The sequence below is a fragment of the Nerophis lumbriciformis genome, linkage group LG36 (assembly GCF_033978685.3).
Source record: "Nerophis lumbriciformis linkage group LG36, RoL_Nlum_v2.1, whole genome shotgun sequence".
In the NCBI taxonomy this organism is placed as follows: domain Eukaryota; kingdom Metazoa; phylum Chordata; class Actinopteri; order Syngnathiformes; family Syngnathidae; genus Nerophis; species Nerophis lumbriciformis.
In genome coordinates, this window is record NC_084583.2 from 10940866 (window position 1) to 10955682 (window position 14817).

The 14817-nt window shown below is 39.6% G+C and overlaps 1 protein-coding gene across 1 annotated transcript in view; it reads left to right on the forward strand.

Moving 5' to 3' along the window:
- Positions 1-11567: 11567 nt before the first annotated feature.
- bicc2 (bicaudal C homolog 2) overlaps positions 11568-14817 on the forward strand; it is a 77522-nt gene continuing 74272 nt past the window's right edge. Inside the window, exon 1 of the mRNA XM_061930230.1 lies at positions 11568-11857. Within this exon, the coding sequence (XP_061786214.1) occupies positions 11593-11857 (265 nt within the window). The 5' untranslated portion in view covers positions 11568-11592. The remainder of the gene's footprint in view (positions 11858-14817) is intronic.

The window sequence follows — 14817 nt, forward strand, 5'->3', positions numbered from 1 at the left end:
TGTTTTTGGAAACTTTGGACGTTGTGTCCTCCGGACCAAAGAGGAAAAGAACCATCCGGATTGTTATAGGCGCAAAGTTGAAAAGCCAGCATCTGTGATGGTATGGGGGTGTATTAGTGCCCAAGACATGGGTAACTTACACATCTGTGAAGGCGCCATTAATGCTGAAAGGTACATACAGGTTTTGGAGCAACATATGTTGCCATCCAAGCAACGTTACCATGGACGCCCCTGCTTATTTCAGCAAGACAATGCCAAGCCACGTGTTACATCAACGTGGCTTCATAGTAAAAGAGTGCGGGTACTAGACTGGCCTGCCTGTAGTCCAGACCTGTCTCCCATTGAAAATGTGTGGCGCATTATGAAGCCTAAAATACCACAACGGAGACCCCCGGACTGTTGAACAACTTAAGCTGTACATCAAGCAAGAATGGGAAATAATTCCACCTGAGAAGCTTAAAAAATGTGTCTCCTCAGTTCCCAAACGTTTACTGAGTGTTGTTAAAAGAAAAGGCCATGCAACACAGTGGTGAACATGCCCTTTCCCAACTACTTTGGCACGTGTTGCAGCCATGAAATTCTAAGTTAATTATTATTTGTAAAAAATAAATAAAGTTTATGAGTTTGAACATCAAATATCTTGTCTTTGTAGTGCATTCAATTGAATATGGGTTGAAAAGGATTTGCAAATCATTGTATTCCGTTTATATTTACATCTAACACAATTTCCCAACTCATATGGAAACGGGGTTTGCACTACAGTGCCCATAAGAAAAGGCATTGAAGCTTAGGGAAGGCTATGCGGAACGAAACTAAAACTGAACTGGCTACAAAGTAAACAAAAACAGAATGCTGGACGACAGCAAAGACTTACTGTGGAGCGAAGACGGCGTCCACAATGTACATCCGAACATGACATGACAATTAACAATGTCCCCGCAAAGAAGGATAAGAACAACTGAAATATTCTTGATTGCTAAAACAAAGTAAATGCGGGAAATATCGCTCAAAGGAAGACATGAAACTGCTACAGGAAAATACCAAAAAAAGTTGCAAGACAAGCAATAAAACAGTACACAGGAAAACAGCAAAAAAGTCCAAATAAGTCAGGGTGTGATGTGACAGGTCGGGACAGTACACCTACTTTGAGACAAGAGCTATAGTGATGCATGCTTGGTTATGCTTTAAAGTCAGATCCAACAATTGCGACAACGACTTTTTACTTTCAACTGATTTTTGCTTTTTAATGATTTCTGCTGGTGGTGGGCCTCAGCATTTTTTCAACGCAAAAAATGTGCCTTGGCTCAAAAAAGGTTGAAAAACACTGGCCTAGATCACAGTTGTCGAACTCAAAGCCCTCGAAAGCCTGGAAATAATATGTAAAAAAAAAACATTATTAACATTAACTGTCAGTCTTCTGCAGAAATCCTCTTGTATGGCTGCTAATCATTTTTTAGGTGTCAAACTCAAGGCCGGTGAGCCACTTTTGGCCCGCCACATCATTTTATGTGGCCCACAACACTTAGAAAAAAATTGTACTGCATGCAGCTCAAGTTATTCTTAACTGAATATTGTTTTGTTATTTAATGCAACATGCCATTCAAATGTTTTTGGTCATTGTAACACACAAACGTTTAACTCAAGGCCCGGGGGCCAGATGTGGCCCGCCACGTCATTTTATTTGGCCCTCGAAAGCCTGGAAATAATATATATAAATAAAGTATCATAACTTTTCTTACCAAATGTATTATTTTTTTCTATTTTGGAAGAAAAAAAAAAAAAGTACTCCATGTAATCGCAAATTATGTTTACTTAAATATTGTCTAATTATGGAAAAATATATGATCAAACATTTAAACCATTTTTTAAATATAAATAAATACTAATAGTAATGAATAAACTGTGGCGCCGTTTTGGCATGTACAGTAATACACCCAAAAATAAACAGTTGTTGATTTGCGGTAAAAAACAACAACAAACAAACAAACTGGCAGCTCAGGTGCCAAAATTTTACTGTAAAATTGCATTTCTTTTTATTCATAGTATAGCATTTTTTTTTTTTTACATTTTACAGACCGTAGATGGTGAAATCCCTAAATTTCTTGCAATAGCTGCTTGAGAAATGTTCGCCCCATCCTTGTTTGTGAATGACTGAGCATTTTCATGGCACCCACCTGTTCCCAATTAGCCTGTTCACCTGTGGGATGTTCCAAATACATGTTTGATGAGCATTCCTCAACTTTCTCAGTCTTTTTTGCCACTTGTGCCAGCTTTTTTGAAACACGTTGCAGGCATCAAATTCCAAATGAGCCAATATTTGCAAAAAATAACAACGTTTTCCAGAACACTTTTCCACTTTGCATGAGTCCATCTTAGACGAGCTCCGGCCCAGCGAAGCCGGCGGCGTTTCTGGGTGTTGTTGATAAATGGCTTTAGCTTTGCATAGTAGAGTTTTAACTTGCACTTACAGATGCAGCGACAAACTGTAGTTACTGACAGTGGTTTTCTGAAGTGTGTCTGAGCCCATGTGGTGATATCCTTTACACACTGATCAATCAATCAATCAATCAATCAACTTTATTTATAAAGCACATTTAAAATTTACCACAGGGGTAACCAAAGTGCTGTACAATGGGCAGGTTAAAAGATAATACGAGTACCGAGCAAACACAACACAACACAAACAGAACACGCTAAAAAAAATAAAAATAAAATAGAATAAATAAAAACATAAAAACATAAAAACAGGTGATGTCCCTTTTTGATGCAGTACCGCCTGAGGGATTGAAAGTCACGAGCATTGAATGTTGGTTTTCTCCAGATTCTCTGAACCTTTTCATGATATTACAAACCGGAGATGGTGAAATGCCTAAATTCCTTGCAATAGCTGGTTGAGAAATGTTGTTCTTAAACTGTTTGACATTTTGCTCGCCCCATCCTTGTTTGTGAATGACTGAGCATTTCATGGAAGCTGTTTTTATACCCAATCATGGCACCCACCTGTTCCCAATTAGCCTGTTCACCCGTGGGATGTTCCAAATACGTGTTTGATGAGCGTTCCTCAACTTTCTCAGTCTTTTTTGCCACTTGTGCCAGCTTTTTTGAAACATGTTGCAGGCATCAAATTCCAAATGAGCCAATATTTGCAAAAAAAATAACAACATTTTCCAGTTCGAACGTCAGACCACAGAACACTTTTCCACTTTGCATCAGTCCATCTTAGACGAGCTCGGGTCCAGCGAAGCCGGCGGCGTTTCTGGGTGTTGTTGATAAATGGCTTTGGCTTTGCATAGTAGAGTTTTAACTTGCACTTACAGATGTAGCGACGAACTGTAGTTACTGACAGTGGTTTTCTGAAGTGTGTCTGAGCCCATGTGGTGATATCCTTTACACACTGATGTCCCTTTTTGATGCAGTACCGCCTGAGGGATTGAAAGTCACGAGCATTCTATGTTGGTTTTTTCCAGATTCTCTGAACCTTTTCATGATATTACAAAATCCCTAAATTCCTTGCAATAGCTGGTTGAGAAATGTTGTTCTTAAACTGTTAGACATTTTGCTCGCCCCATCCTTGTTTGTGAATGACTGAGCATTTCATGGAAGCTGTTTTTATACCCAATCATGGCACCCACCTGTTCCCAATTAGCCTGTTCACCTGTGGGATGTTCCAAATACATGTTTGATGAGCATTCCTCAACTTTCTCAGTCTTTTTTGCCACTTGTGCCAGCTTTTTTGAAACACATTGCAGGCATCAAATTCCAAATGAGCCAACATTTGCCAAAAAATCACAACGTTTTCCAGTTCGAACGTCAGACCACAGAACACTTTTCCACTTTGCATCAGTCCATCTTAGACGAGCTCGGGCCCAGCAAAGTCGGCGGCGTTTCTGGGTGTTGTTGATAAATGGCTTTGGCTTTGCATATTAGAGTTTTAACTTGCACTTTACAGATGTAGCGACAAACTGTAGTTACTGACAGTGGTTTTCTGAAGTGTGTCTGAGACCATGTGGTGATATCCTTTACACACTGATGTCCCTTTTTGATGCAGTGCCGCCTGAGGGATTGAAAGTCACGAGCATTCAATGTTGGTTTTCTCCAGATTCTCTGAACCTTTTCATGATATTACAAAATGCCTAAATTCCTTGCAATAGCTGGTTGAGAAACGTTGTTCTTAAACTGTTTGACATTTTGCTCGCCCCATCCTTGTTTGTGAATGACTGAGCATTTCATGGAAGCTGTTTTTATACCCAATCATGGCACCTACCTGTTCCCAATTAGCCTGTTCACCTGTGGGATGTTCCAAATACGTGTTTGATGAGCATTCCTCAAATTTCTCAGTCTTTTTTGCCACTTGTGCCAGCTTTTTTGAAACACGTTGCAGGCATCAAATTCCAAATGAGCCAATATTTGCAAAAAAAATAACAATGTTTTCCAGTTCGAACGTCAGACCACAGAACACTTTTCCACTTTGCATGAATCCATCTTAGACGAGCTCGGGCCCAGCGAAGCCGGCGGCGTTTCTGGGTGTTGTTGATAAATGGCTTTGGCTTTGCATAGTAGAGTTTTAACTTGCACTTACAGACAGGCCCAGCCCTAACCAATCTGGCGCCCTAGGCAAGATTTTAGGTGGCGCCCCCCCACATCGGCAGTGAAGTGTATATACTCACAAGAACCCGAAGAGCTTTGTCTTTGACCTTTAATATATAAAGGGGTGGAAAAGTGACGATTACCTGCAGGGCAAACATTAGCTAACCAGAAGGCAATAACAATGTAAACAAAAAACACCTGCTTAAAAGATCTAATACAAACATTTATATGCACGTACAACACTTAGAACTTTTAGCATATCAGTATGTGGAATTAAATTATGGAATGGATTAAGTAAAGAAGTTAAAAATTGTACTGATATGATCCAGTTTAAGAGGTTGTTCAAAATAATAGTGCTTACAGAGTACAAAGAAGAAGAATTATGAGAAATACTTTCAACCTTATTGAAAATAAGATATTCTTCATCTCAGTATGTTAATAATGACTGAATTAATTAATTAATTACATATTACAAAACTGTTGTATACTAATTCATAGATGTTATTTTATTATATAAAAAGGTCAGTAAATGATTCTATGTATTTGTAAACGCTTTGAAGTGGGAAAGGGGTAGGATTAAATAAGCTTTGCTTCTTCCTACTCCTTTTCGGGCATGATGTCAAATGAAATGATATGAAATTGTGTGATGTATTATGATGTAAGTGTGTTCATGTTCCAAATAAACTAAAGAAAGAAAGAAATGTCCCTGAGGAATGTAAGGTGGGAGTACTGTAATTACCTAACGTTACATTATTATTTTCCATAACAACTTAGCCCCCTCCACAATATTAACCCGACGTTAAAACAGAACTAGCTATTTATTGATTAGCAATTGCCGAATCATGTAACATTAGCTTAATGCTAAAAAGCCAGGTTACTATCACATTCTGTAACAGACAAATAATTTCATGTAGGTTAACGTTACCTACCTGCTACCTCTGTCTTTTCTCGTTTCTCCTCTTCTTTTCTCTTTTTTCTTCCCTGGGCACCTGACAGTTCTGGCATCTTGTGTTGATTTTTTGATGTGGTGACGTCCAAAAAGAGTCATGATACGGGAAGGGAGGGGGCGCACCGTGCGGGGGGAGGAGGGGGGGGGGGGGGGCGTAATGTTGTAACAAATAATATTTCTATTAAATAGGCTTTACTTTGCATTTTAATTAACGTGGGATTATTTTTTGTATTTAGAAATAATAGTACCAACTTTTTTTTCTTTTTTTTTTTTCTCCAACATTTGTGGCACTGGCGTGGCGCCCCCTGATGGACGGCGCCCTTAGCATTTGCCTATACGGCCTATGCCACGGGCCGGCCCTGCTTACAGATGTAGCGACAAACTGTAGTTACTGACAGTGGTTTTCTGAAGTGGGTCTGAGCCCATGTGGTGATATCCTTTACACACTGATGTCCCTTTTTGATGCAGTACCGCCTGAGGGATTGAAAGTCACGAGCATTCAATGTTGGTTTTTTCCAGATTCTCTGAACCTTTTCATGATATTACAAAATCCCTAAATTCCTTGCAATAGCTGGTTGAGAAATGTTGTTCTTAAACTGTTTGACATTTTGCTCGCCCCATCCTTGTTTGTGAATGACTGAGCATTTCATGGAAGCTGTTTTTATACCCAATCATGGCACCCACCTGTTCCCAATTAGCCTGTTCACCCGTGGGATGTTCCAAATACGTGTTTGATGAGCGTTCCTCAACTTTCTCAGTCTTTTTTGCCACTTGTGCCAGCTTTTTTGAAACATGTTGCAGGCATCAAATTCCAAATGAGCCAATATTTGCAAAAAAAATAACAACGTTTTCCAGTTCGAACGTCAGACCACAGAACACTTTTCCACTTTGCATCAGTCCATCTTAGACGAGCTCGGGCCCAGCGAAGCCGGCGGCGTTTCAGGGTGTTGTTGATAAATGGCTTTGGCTTTGCATAGTAGAGTTTTAACTTGCACTTACAGATGTAGCGACAAACTGTAGTTACTGACAGTGGTTTTCTGAAGTGTGTCTGAGCCCATGTGGTGATATCCTTTACACACCGATGTTCCTTTTTGATGCAGTACCGCCTGAGGGATTGAAAGTCACGAGCATTGAATGTTGGTTTTCTCCAGATTCTCTGAACCTTTTCATGATATTACAAACCGCAGATGGTGAAATGCCTAAATTCCTTGCAATAGCTGGTTGATAAATGTTGTTCTTAAACTGTTTGACATTTTGCTCGCCCCATCCTTGTTTGTGAATGACTGAGCATTTCATGGAAGCTGTTTTTATACCCAATCATGGCACCCACCTGTTCCCAATTAGCCTGTTCACCTGTAGGATGTTCCAAATACACGTTTGATGAGCATTCCTCAACTTTCTCAGTCTTTTTTGCCGCTTGTGCCAGCTTTTTTGAAACATGTTGCGGGCATCAAATTCCAAATGAGCCAATATTTGCAAAAAAAATAACAAAGTTTTCCAGTTCGAACGTCAGACCACAGAACACTTTTCCTCTTTGCATCAGTCCATCTTAGACGAGCTCGGGCCCAGCGAAGCCGGCGGCGTTTCTGGGTGTTGTTGACAAATGGCTTTGGCTTTGCATAGTAGAGTTTTAACTTGCACTTACAGATGTAGCGACAAACTGTAGTCACTGACAGTGGTTTTCTGAAGCGTACTTGAGTCCATGTGGTGATATCCTTTACACACTGATGTCGCTTTTTAATGCGGTACCGCCTGAGGGATTGAAAGTCACGAGCATTCAATGTTGGTTTTCTCCAGATTCTCTGAATCTTTTCATGATATTACAAACCGGAGATGGTGAAATCCCTAAATTCCTTGCAATAGCTGGTTGAGAAATGTTGTTCTTAAACTGTTTGAGATTTTGCTCACCCCATCCTTGTTTGTGAATGACTGAGCATTTCATGGGAGCTGTTTTTATACCCAATCATGGCACCCACCTGTTCCCAATTAGCCTGTTCACCTGTGGGATGTTCCAAATATGTGTTTGATGAGCGTTCCTCAACTTTTTCAGTCTTTTTTGCCACTTGTGCCAGCTTTTTTGAAACATGTTGCGGGCATCAAATTCCAAATGAGCCAATATTTGCAAAAAAATAACAACGTTTTCCAGTTCGAACGTCAGACCACAGAACACTTTTCCACTTTGCATCAGTCCATCTTAGACGAGCTCGGGCCCAGCGAAGCCGGCGGCGTTTCTGGGTGTTGTTGATAAATGGCTTTGGCTTTGCATATTAGAGTTTTAACTTGCACTTTACAGATGTAGCGACGAACTGTAGTTACTGACAGTGGTTTTCTGAAGTGTGTCTGAGCCCATGTGGTGATATCCTTTACACACTGATGTCCCTTTTTGATGCAGTGCCGCCTGAGGGATTGAAAGTCACGAGCATTCAAAGTTGGTTTTCTCCAGATTCTCTGAACCTTTTCATGATATTACAAACCGGAGATGGTGAAATCCCTAAATTCCTTGCAATAGCTGGTTGAGAAATGTTGTTCTTAAACTGTTTGACATTTTGCTCGCCCCATCCTTGTTTGTGAATGACTGAGCATTTCATGGAAGCTGTGTTTTTATACCCAATCATGGCACCCACCTGTTCCCAATTAGCCTGTTCACCTGTGGAATGTTCCAAATGAGCGCTCCTCAACTTTCTCAGTCTTTTTTGCCACTTGTGCCAGCTTTTTTGAAACATGCTGCAGGCATCAAATTCCAAATGAGCTAATGTTTGCAAAAAATAACAACGTTTTCCAGTTCTAACGTTAAATATCTTGTCTTTGCAGTCTATTCAACTGAATATAAGTTGAAAAGGATTTGCAAATCATTGTATTCTGTTTTTATTTACCATTTCCACAACGTGCCAACTTCACTGGTTTTGGGTTTTTGTACATGAAAAATGTAGAATAAAATAGCCATTATTTATATTATTGTCTATTTTCTCAATTTCCTTTTTCTTTGTCTAATCTAAGTGTGATGTCGTTTGAACCTGGCACCCTGCAGGACAAGCACCACCTTTCTTTGCAGAGTCTGAGGGTCAAAGAAGTGACGCAGGCACTGACACTTTTAGTGGAAACAAACACTTTTCCAGTCAGGCGAATCTAAATTGGGGTGCAGGGCTCACTGTGTCTGTGGCTCTGAATTCAGAGTCAACTGTGAATAGTGGACTTCTCGAGCCGTTGCCATGGCGAGACACCATCATTGAGTCTATTCACCACTTTTTTTAGGCAAAAAGTAATTAATTCCGGCCTAAATAACACTTTTTAGACTTTGTTTGTGCTTCTGACCTGCAAATCCATAATAACAAAAATGCACAAACAAGTATAAGATGGGTGCTTTTTTTATTTTTATTTTACCAGTCCTATTTGATAACTAACAAATATGTCTATAAGGGTAATATAATTTAAAAAACAAAGTGTGTGATTAATGCAATGATTAACTACTTAAATGAGAAAATATACAAGTATTTGTTTTGATAAATGTATTGCTTTTTAATATGGGAAATAACACTGCTAACAAAAACATAAACAAAGAAAACGTGCTTATCGAAATAAATGAAAATGACATCTGGAAACTATTTGGAAAGCAAATCTTGAAAAAGATGAGTCAAAAAGAAAATAAAACTGATCTGACAAAATGGGAAAAGTTTGAGGAAAAAAATGGTGTCGCAAAAAAAGTATAGTAATAGTAGTATCAGTAGTTTTTTTTCCCAAATTTGTTGAAAACAAAAACAAAACAAAAGGAATAATAATAAAACAATAAATACTTATTTAAATAATACAGTTAAGTACATATATAGAAACAAATGCTGTACCATGATAAGGTTTTTCATATCCAAAAAGGAATGGAAGGAAGTGAAAAGTATTTACTCTCGCTCCTTATACATAAACGAACTACCTGGCTGTGATTAATTTACTGGTCTTATTCTAATACATCATCAATAATCTTTGTCTCACATACAAACAGTTTTTTTTTGGGACAAACATATAAAAGTGTACACATAGGCACATACATATTCAAGTACGAAGTGACGGTAACGCCAACAAATAATTAGTAAATAAATACCCAAATAATATAATAATAATAATAATAATAATAACGTAAAAACCTTGTGATTGTTAGAAACTTGCATTCTTGTATGTATTGAAAATTATGACAAAGTATCTTTTTTTTCTCAACTAAACAATATTAGGACATTCGTTTAATTGCACATACAAACAGTTACATACTTTGAATCCTTGTATAGAAACACAAAAGCTTCTTTGTGTCATGCGTGTATTCCAGATTTAAAAAAATACATAATAGTAATAACAATAATAATAATGATAATGATAGTAATACAAATAATAACAATAATACCAATAATAATAATAATGTTACTATATATATATGGATCCAACATAATAGTAAGAGTCCAGTCCATAGTGGGGTCAGCAGGAAACCAATCCCGAGCGGAGACGGGTCAGCGGCGCAGAGATGTTCCCAACCGATGCACAGGCGAGCGGTCCACCCTGGGTCCCGACTCTGGACAGCCAGCACTTCATCCATGGCCACCATGTATGTATATTTATATATATGTATATATATATGTATGTGTGGGGAAAAAAATCACAAGACTATTTCATCTCTTATGAAATAGTCTTGTGATTTTTTTTTTTCCCCACACATACATATATTGCGCTCTACTACGGTATCGAGCACTATTTTTTGGATAACCTTATTAAGACATGTGTATATATATATATATATATATATATATATATATATATATATATATATATATATATATATATATATATATATATATATATATATATATATATATATATATACATACATTTACATATATATATAAATATATATATATATATATATATATATATATATATATACATACTGTATATACATCTACATATATGTATATATACACACACATATATATATATATATATATATATATATATATACATATATATATATATATGTATATATAAATACATATATATACATATATATATCTATATATTTATATATATATATATATATATATATATATATATATATATATATACATACTGTATATACATCTACATATATGTATATATACACACATATATATATATATATATATATATATATACATATATATATATATATGTATATATAAATACATATATATACATATATATATCTATATATTTATATATATATATATATATATATATATATATATATATACATACACATATATAGCTTATACATGTGTGTGTATATATATATATATATATATATATATATATATATACACACACACACATGTATAAGCTATATATGTGTATGTGTATATATATATATAAATATATATATATATAGTTACTTTACATGTAGTCGGCTTTAGGCCCCTGGCCAATTTTTTTCCCCCAAATGCGGCCCCCAAGCCAAAATTTTGGACATCCTTGGTTTAATATCATAATTGAAAAAAATATTTTTCTTATTTTATGTGACTTAAGTGGCATGAATGTTTAAAAAAACAAAAAAACATTAAAACTGCACTGACTGTCACAACATTCCACTCAGTGTGAGGAGACCATGGGCAGATGTTGCGGAACCTCCACAGGACACCCCGATTATTTTGTTAGCTGTGAGCTCCGGCGTGGGGACGGTTTTGTGTGTGTGTGTGTGTGTGTGTGTGTGTGTGTGTGTGTGTGTGTGTGTGTGTTATGGCAGACTATTACTAAGGATTTGTTGTGGATTGTTGTTGAGCCCCTGGGCTGGAGAAGACGTGACCTGAGCTGAGTGACTGCCTCCTTTTAACACTGCTGAACTCACACTACTCAGGAGAAGAGAGAGGTTAGATCTTTGAACTAAATAACGGGAAAGGGGTGGAGGATCCAAAATGGGGGTGTTTCCAGCTCCCCCTCCGTCTCTTTTCACCCCTTGCTTGTCTCCTTGGTCACACACATCCTCTCACACACATACACACACACACACACACACACACACACACACTGACGAGGGCTTCAGTCCTGCTATGGCCAACACCACCAGCACCGAGGAGAGCTCTCCCGGCCCGGCCGCCGTAGCACTCCCGGAGCCTGACCCGGAAACTAGCATAGAACCCGGCTCAGCGGCGAAGCCTGAGCCCAGCGAGGCCCGTTTTGACAGAGAGGATGAGGAGGAGGAGGAAGACACAGCAGGGCAGAGGCAGGACGGCGAGGAAGGCCAGAGTTTGGACCCCGAGTGGGTGGAGGAGAGGTTCAGGATCAATAGGAAGAAGTTGGAGGCCATGTTGTACGGTGAGTCCACAACACACCATTGTCATGCCTGTTTGTGGTTGTTATTTAGGCTGATGTTTCCCTGTTACCATGGAGACTCATTGTGTAACGATATTGTCCCTGGGGGCCAAATCCGTAAAGATTTCAGAATTTTGGGGACAAATATAATTGAAGCCTATTCCTAAAACCATTAGAGTGCCCCTGATTTTTAACCTTTTTCTACCTCAAGGCCCAACTTTTCCACTACAGAGTTTGATTGATTGATTGATTGATTGAAACTTTTATTAGTTGATTGCACAGTACAGTACATCCATCCATCCATACATCTTCTTCCGCTTATCCGAGGTCGGGTCGCGGGGGCAGCAGCCTAAGCAGGGAAGCCCAGACTTCCCTCTCCCCAGCCACTTCGTCCAGCTCTTCCTGTGGGACCCCGAGGCAGTTCCCAGGCCAGCCGGGAGACATAGTCTTCCCAACGTGTCCTGGGTCTTCCCCGCGGCCTCCTACCGGTCGGACGTGCCCTAAACACCTCCCTAGGGAGGCGTTCGGGTGGCATCCTGACCAGATGCCCGAACCACCTCACAGCGGCTTTACTTTGAGCTCCCCCCGGATGGCAGAGCTTCTCACCCTATCTCTAAGGGAGAGCCCCGCCACCCGGCGGAGGAAACTCATTTCGGCCGCTTGTACCCGTGATCTTGTCCTTTCGGTCATAACCCAAAGCTCATGACCATAGGTGAGGATGGGAACGTAGATCGACCGGTAAATTGAGAGCTTTGCCTTCCGGCTCAGCTCCTTCTTCACCACAACGGATCGATACAACGTCCGCATTACTGAAGACACCGCACCGATCCGCCTGTCGATCTCACGATCCACTCTTCCCTCACTCGTGAACAAGACTCCGAGGTACTTGAACTCCTCCACTTGGGGCAAGATCTCCTCCCCAACCCGGAGATGGCACTCCACCCTTTTCCGGGCGAAAACCATGGACTCGGACTTGGAGGTGCTGATTCTCATCCCAGTCGTTTCACACTGGGCTGCGAACCGATCCAGTGAGAGCTGAAGATCCTGGCCAGATGAAGCCATCAGGACCACATCATCTGCAAAAAGCAGAGACCTAATCCTGCAGCCACCAAACCAGATACCCTCAACGCCTTGACTGCGCCTAGAAATTCTGTCCATAAAAGTTATGAACAGAATCGGTGACAAAGGGCAGCCTTGGCGGAGTCCAACCCTCACTGGAAACGTGTCCGACTTACTGCCGGCAATGCGGACCAAGCTCTGGCACTGAGCATACAGGGAGCGGACTGCCACAATCAGACAGTCCGATACCCCATACTCTCTGAGCATTCCCCACAGGACTTCCCGAGGGACACGGTCGAATGCCTTCTCCAAGTCCACAAAACACATGTAGACTGGTTGGGCAAACTCCCATGCACCCTCAAGGACCCTGCCGAGAGTATAGAGCTGGTCCACAGTTCCACGACCAGGACGAAAACCACACTGTTCCTCCTGAATCCGAGGTTCGACTATCCGGCGTAGCCTCCTCTCCAGTACACCTGAATAGACCTTACCGGGAAGGCTGAGGAGTGTGATCCTAGTACAGTACATATTCCGTACAATTGACCACTAAATGGTAACACCCGAATACGTTTTTCAACTTGTTTAAGTCGGGGTCCACGTAAATCAATTCATGGTAATAGAGGGGACCGGAACCCCACTCGGATATTAACACTGAATTAGTAATGTCATGTCTGTGTTGATCATGTTTTTGTTTGTTTGGTTTTGGACTCTTTTTAGTTCCTGCTTTTCACTCCCTTGTCTTGTTTCCATGGTTACCCATTAGTTTCACCTGTTCCACGTTTGGACTCATTGTGCACTCTTGTTTGTCACCATAGCAACCCATTAGTTTTCACCTGCCCTCACGACTCACGCACCTGTCTTTAATCATGTCACTATTATTTAAACCGATTGTTGCCAGGAAGTCTCCCTGGCGACATCATACCCCTGACACACTCTTTATCGTCACTCTGCATAATGCCATGTTCACAGTCCCATGCCAAGTAAGTTTTTGTTTCATTGTTCACAGTTTCTGCCTTTGTGCTATAGTCTTTTTGGTTTCATAGTTTGTTCTCCGCCACTGTGCGCGCTTTTCGTTTGTACTTTTTTGATAGTAATAAATCATGTATTTACATTCTCGTCTCGCCCGAGCCAACTTCCGTTGCCTTCCGGAAAAACCAACCCCAAGGACCAAGTCATGACAAGTAATCTTACTCTTGATTTTAATCGTAATAATTACAGTACAAGCCAAAAGTTTGAACACACCTTCTCATTCAATGTGTTTTCTTTATTTTCATGACTATTTACATTGTAGATTGTCACTGAAAGCATCAAAACTATGAATGAACACATGTGGAGTTATGTACTTAACAAGGTGAAATAACTGAAAACGTGTTTTATATTCTAGTTCCTTCAAAATAACCACCCTTTGCTCTGATTACGGCTTTGCACACTCTTGGCATTCTCTCCATGAGCTTCAAGCACACCTGTGAAGTGAAAACCATTTCAGGTGACTACCTCTTGAAGCTCATCAAGAGAATGCCAAGAGTGTGCAAAGCAGTAATCGAGGCAAAGGGTGGCTATTTTGAAGAAACTAGAATATAAAATATGTTTTCAGTTATTTCACCTTTTTTTTTGTTAAGTACATAACTCCACATGTGTTCATTCATAGTGTTGATGCCTTCAGTGACAATCTACAATGTAAATAGTCATGAAAATAAAGAAAACGCAGTGAAGGAGAAGGTGTGTCCAAACTTTTGGCCTGTACTGTATAGAATAGAATAGAATAGAATAGAATAGAATATACAGTACTTTATTGATCCCTGGGGGAAATTCAGCACCACAGTCCGCTCACAATAGACAATAAACACTTAGGTATTTTTTTTACCTGTGAATAATATAAATACAGTCTATTATACAGCATTATT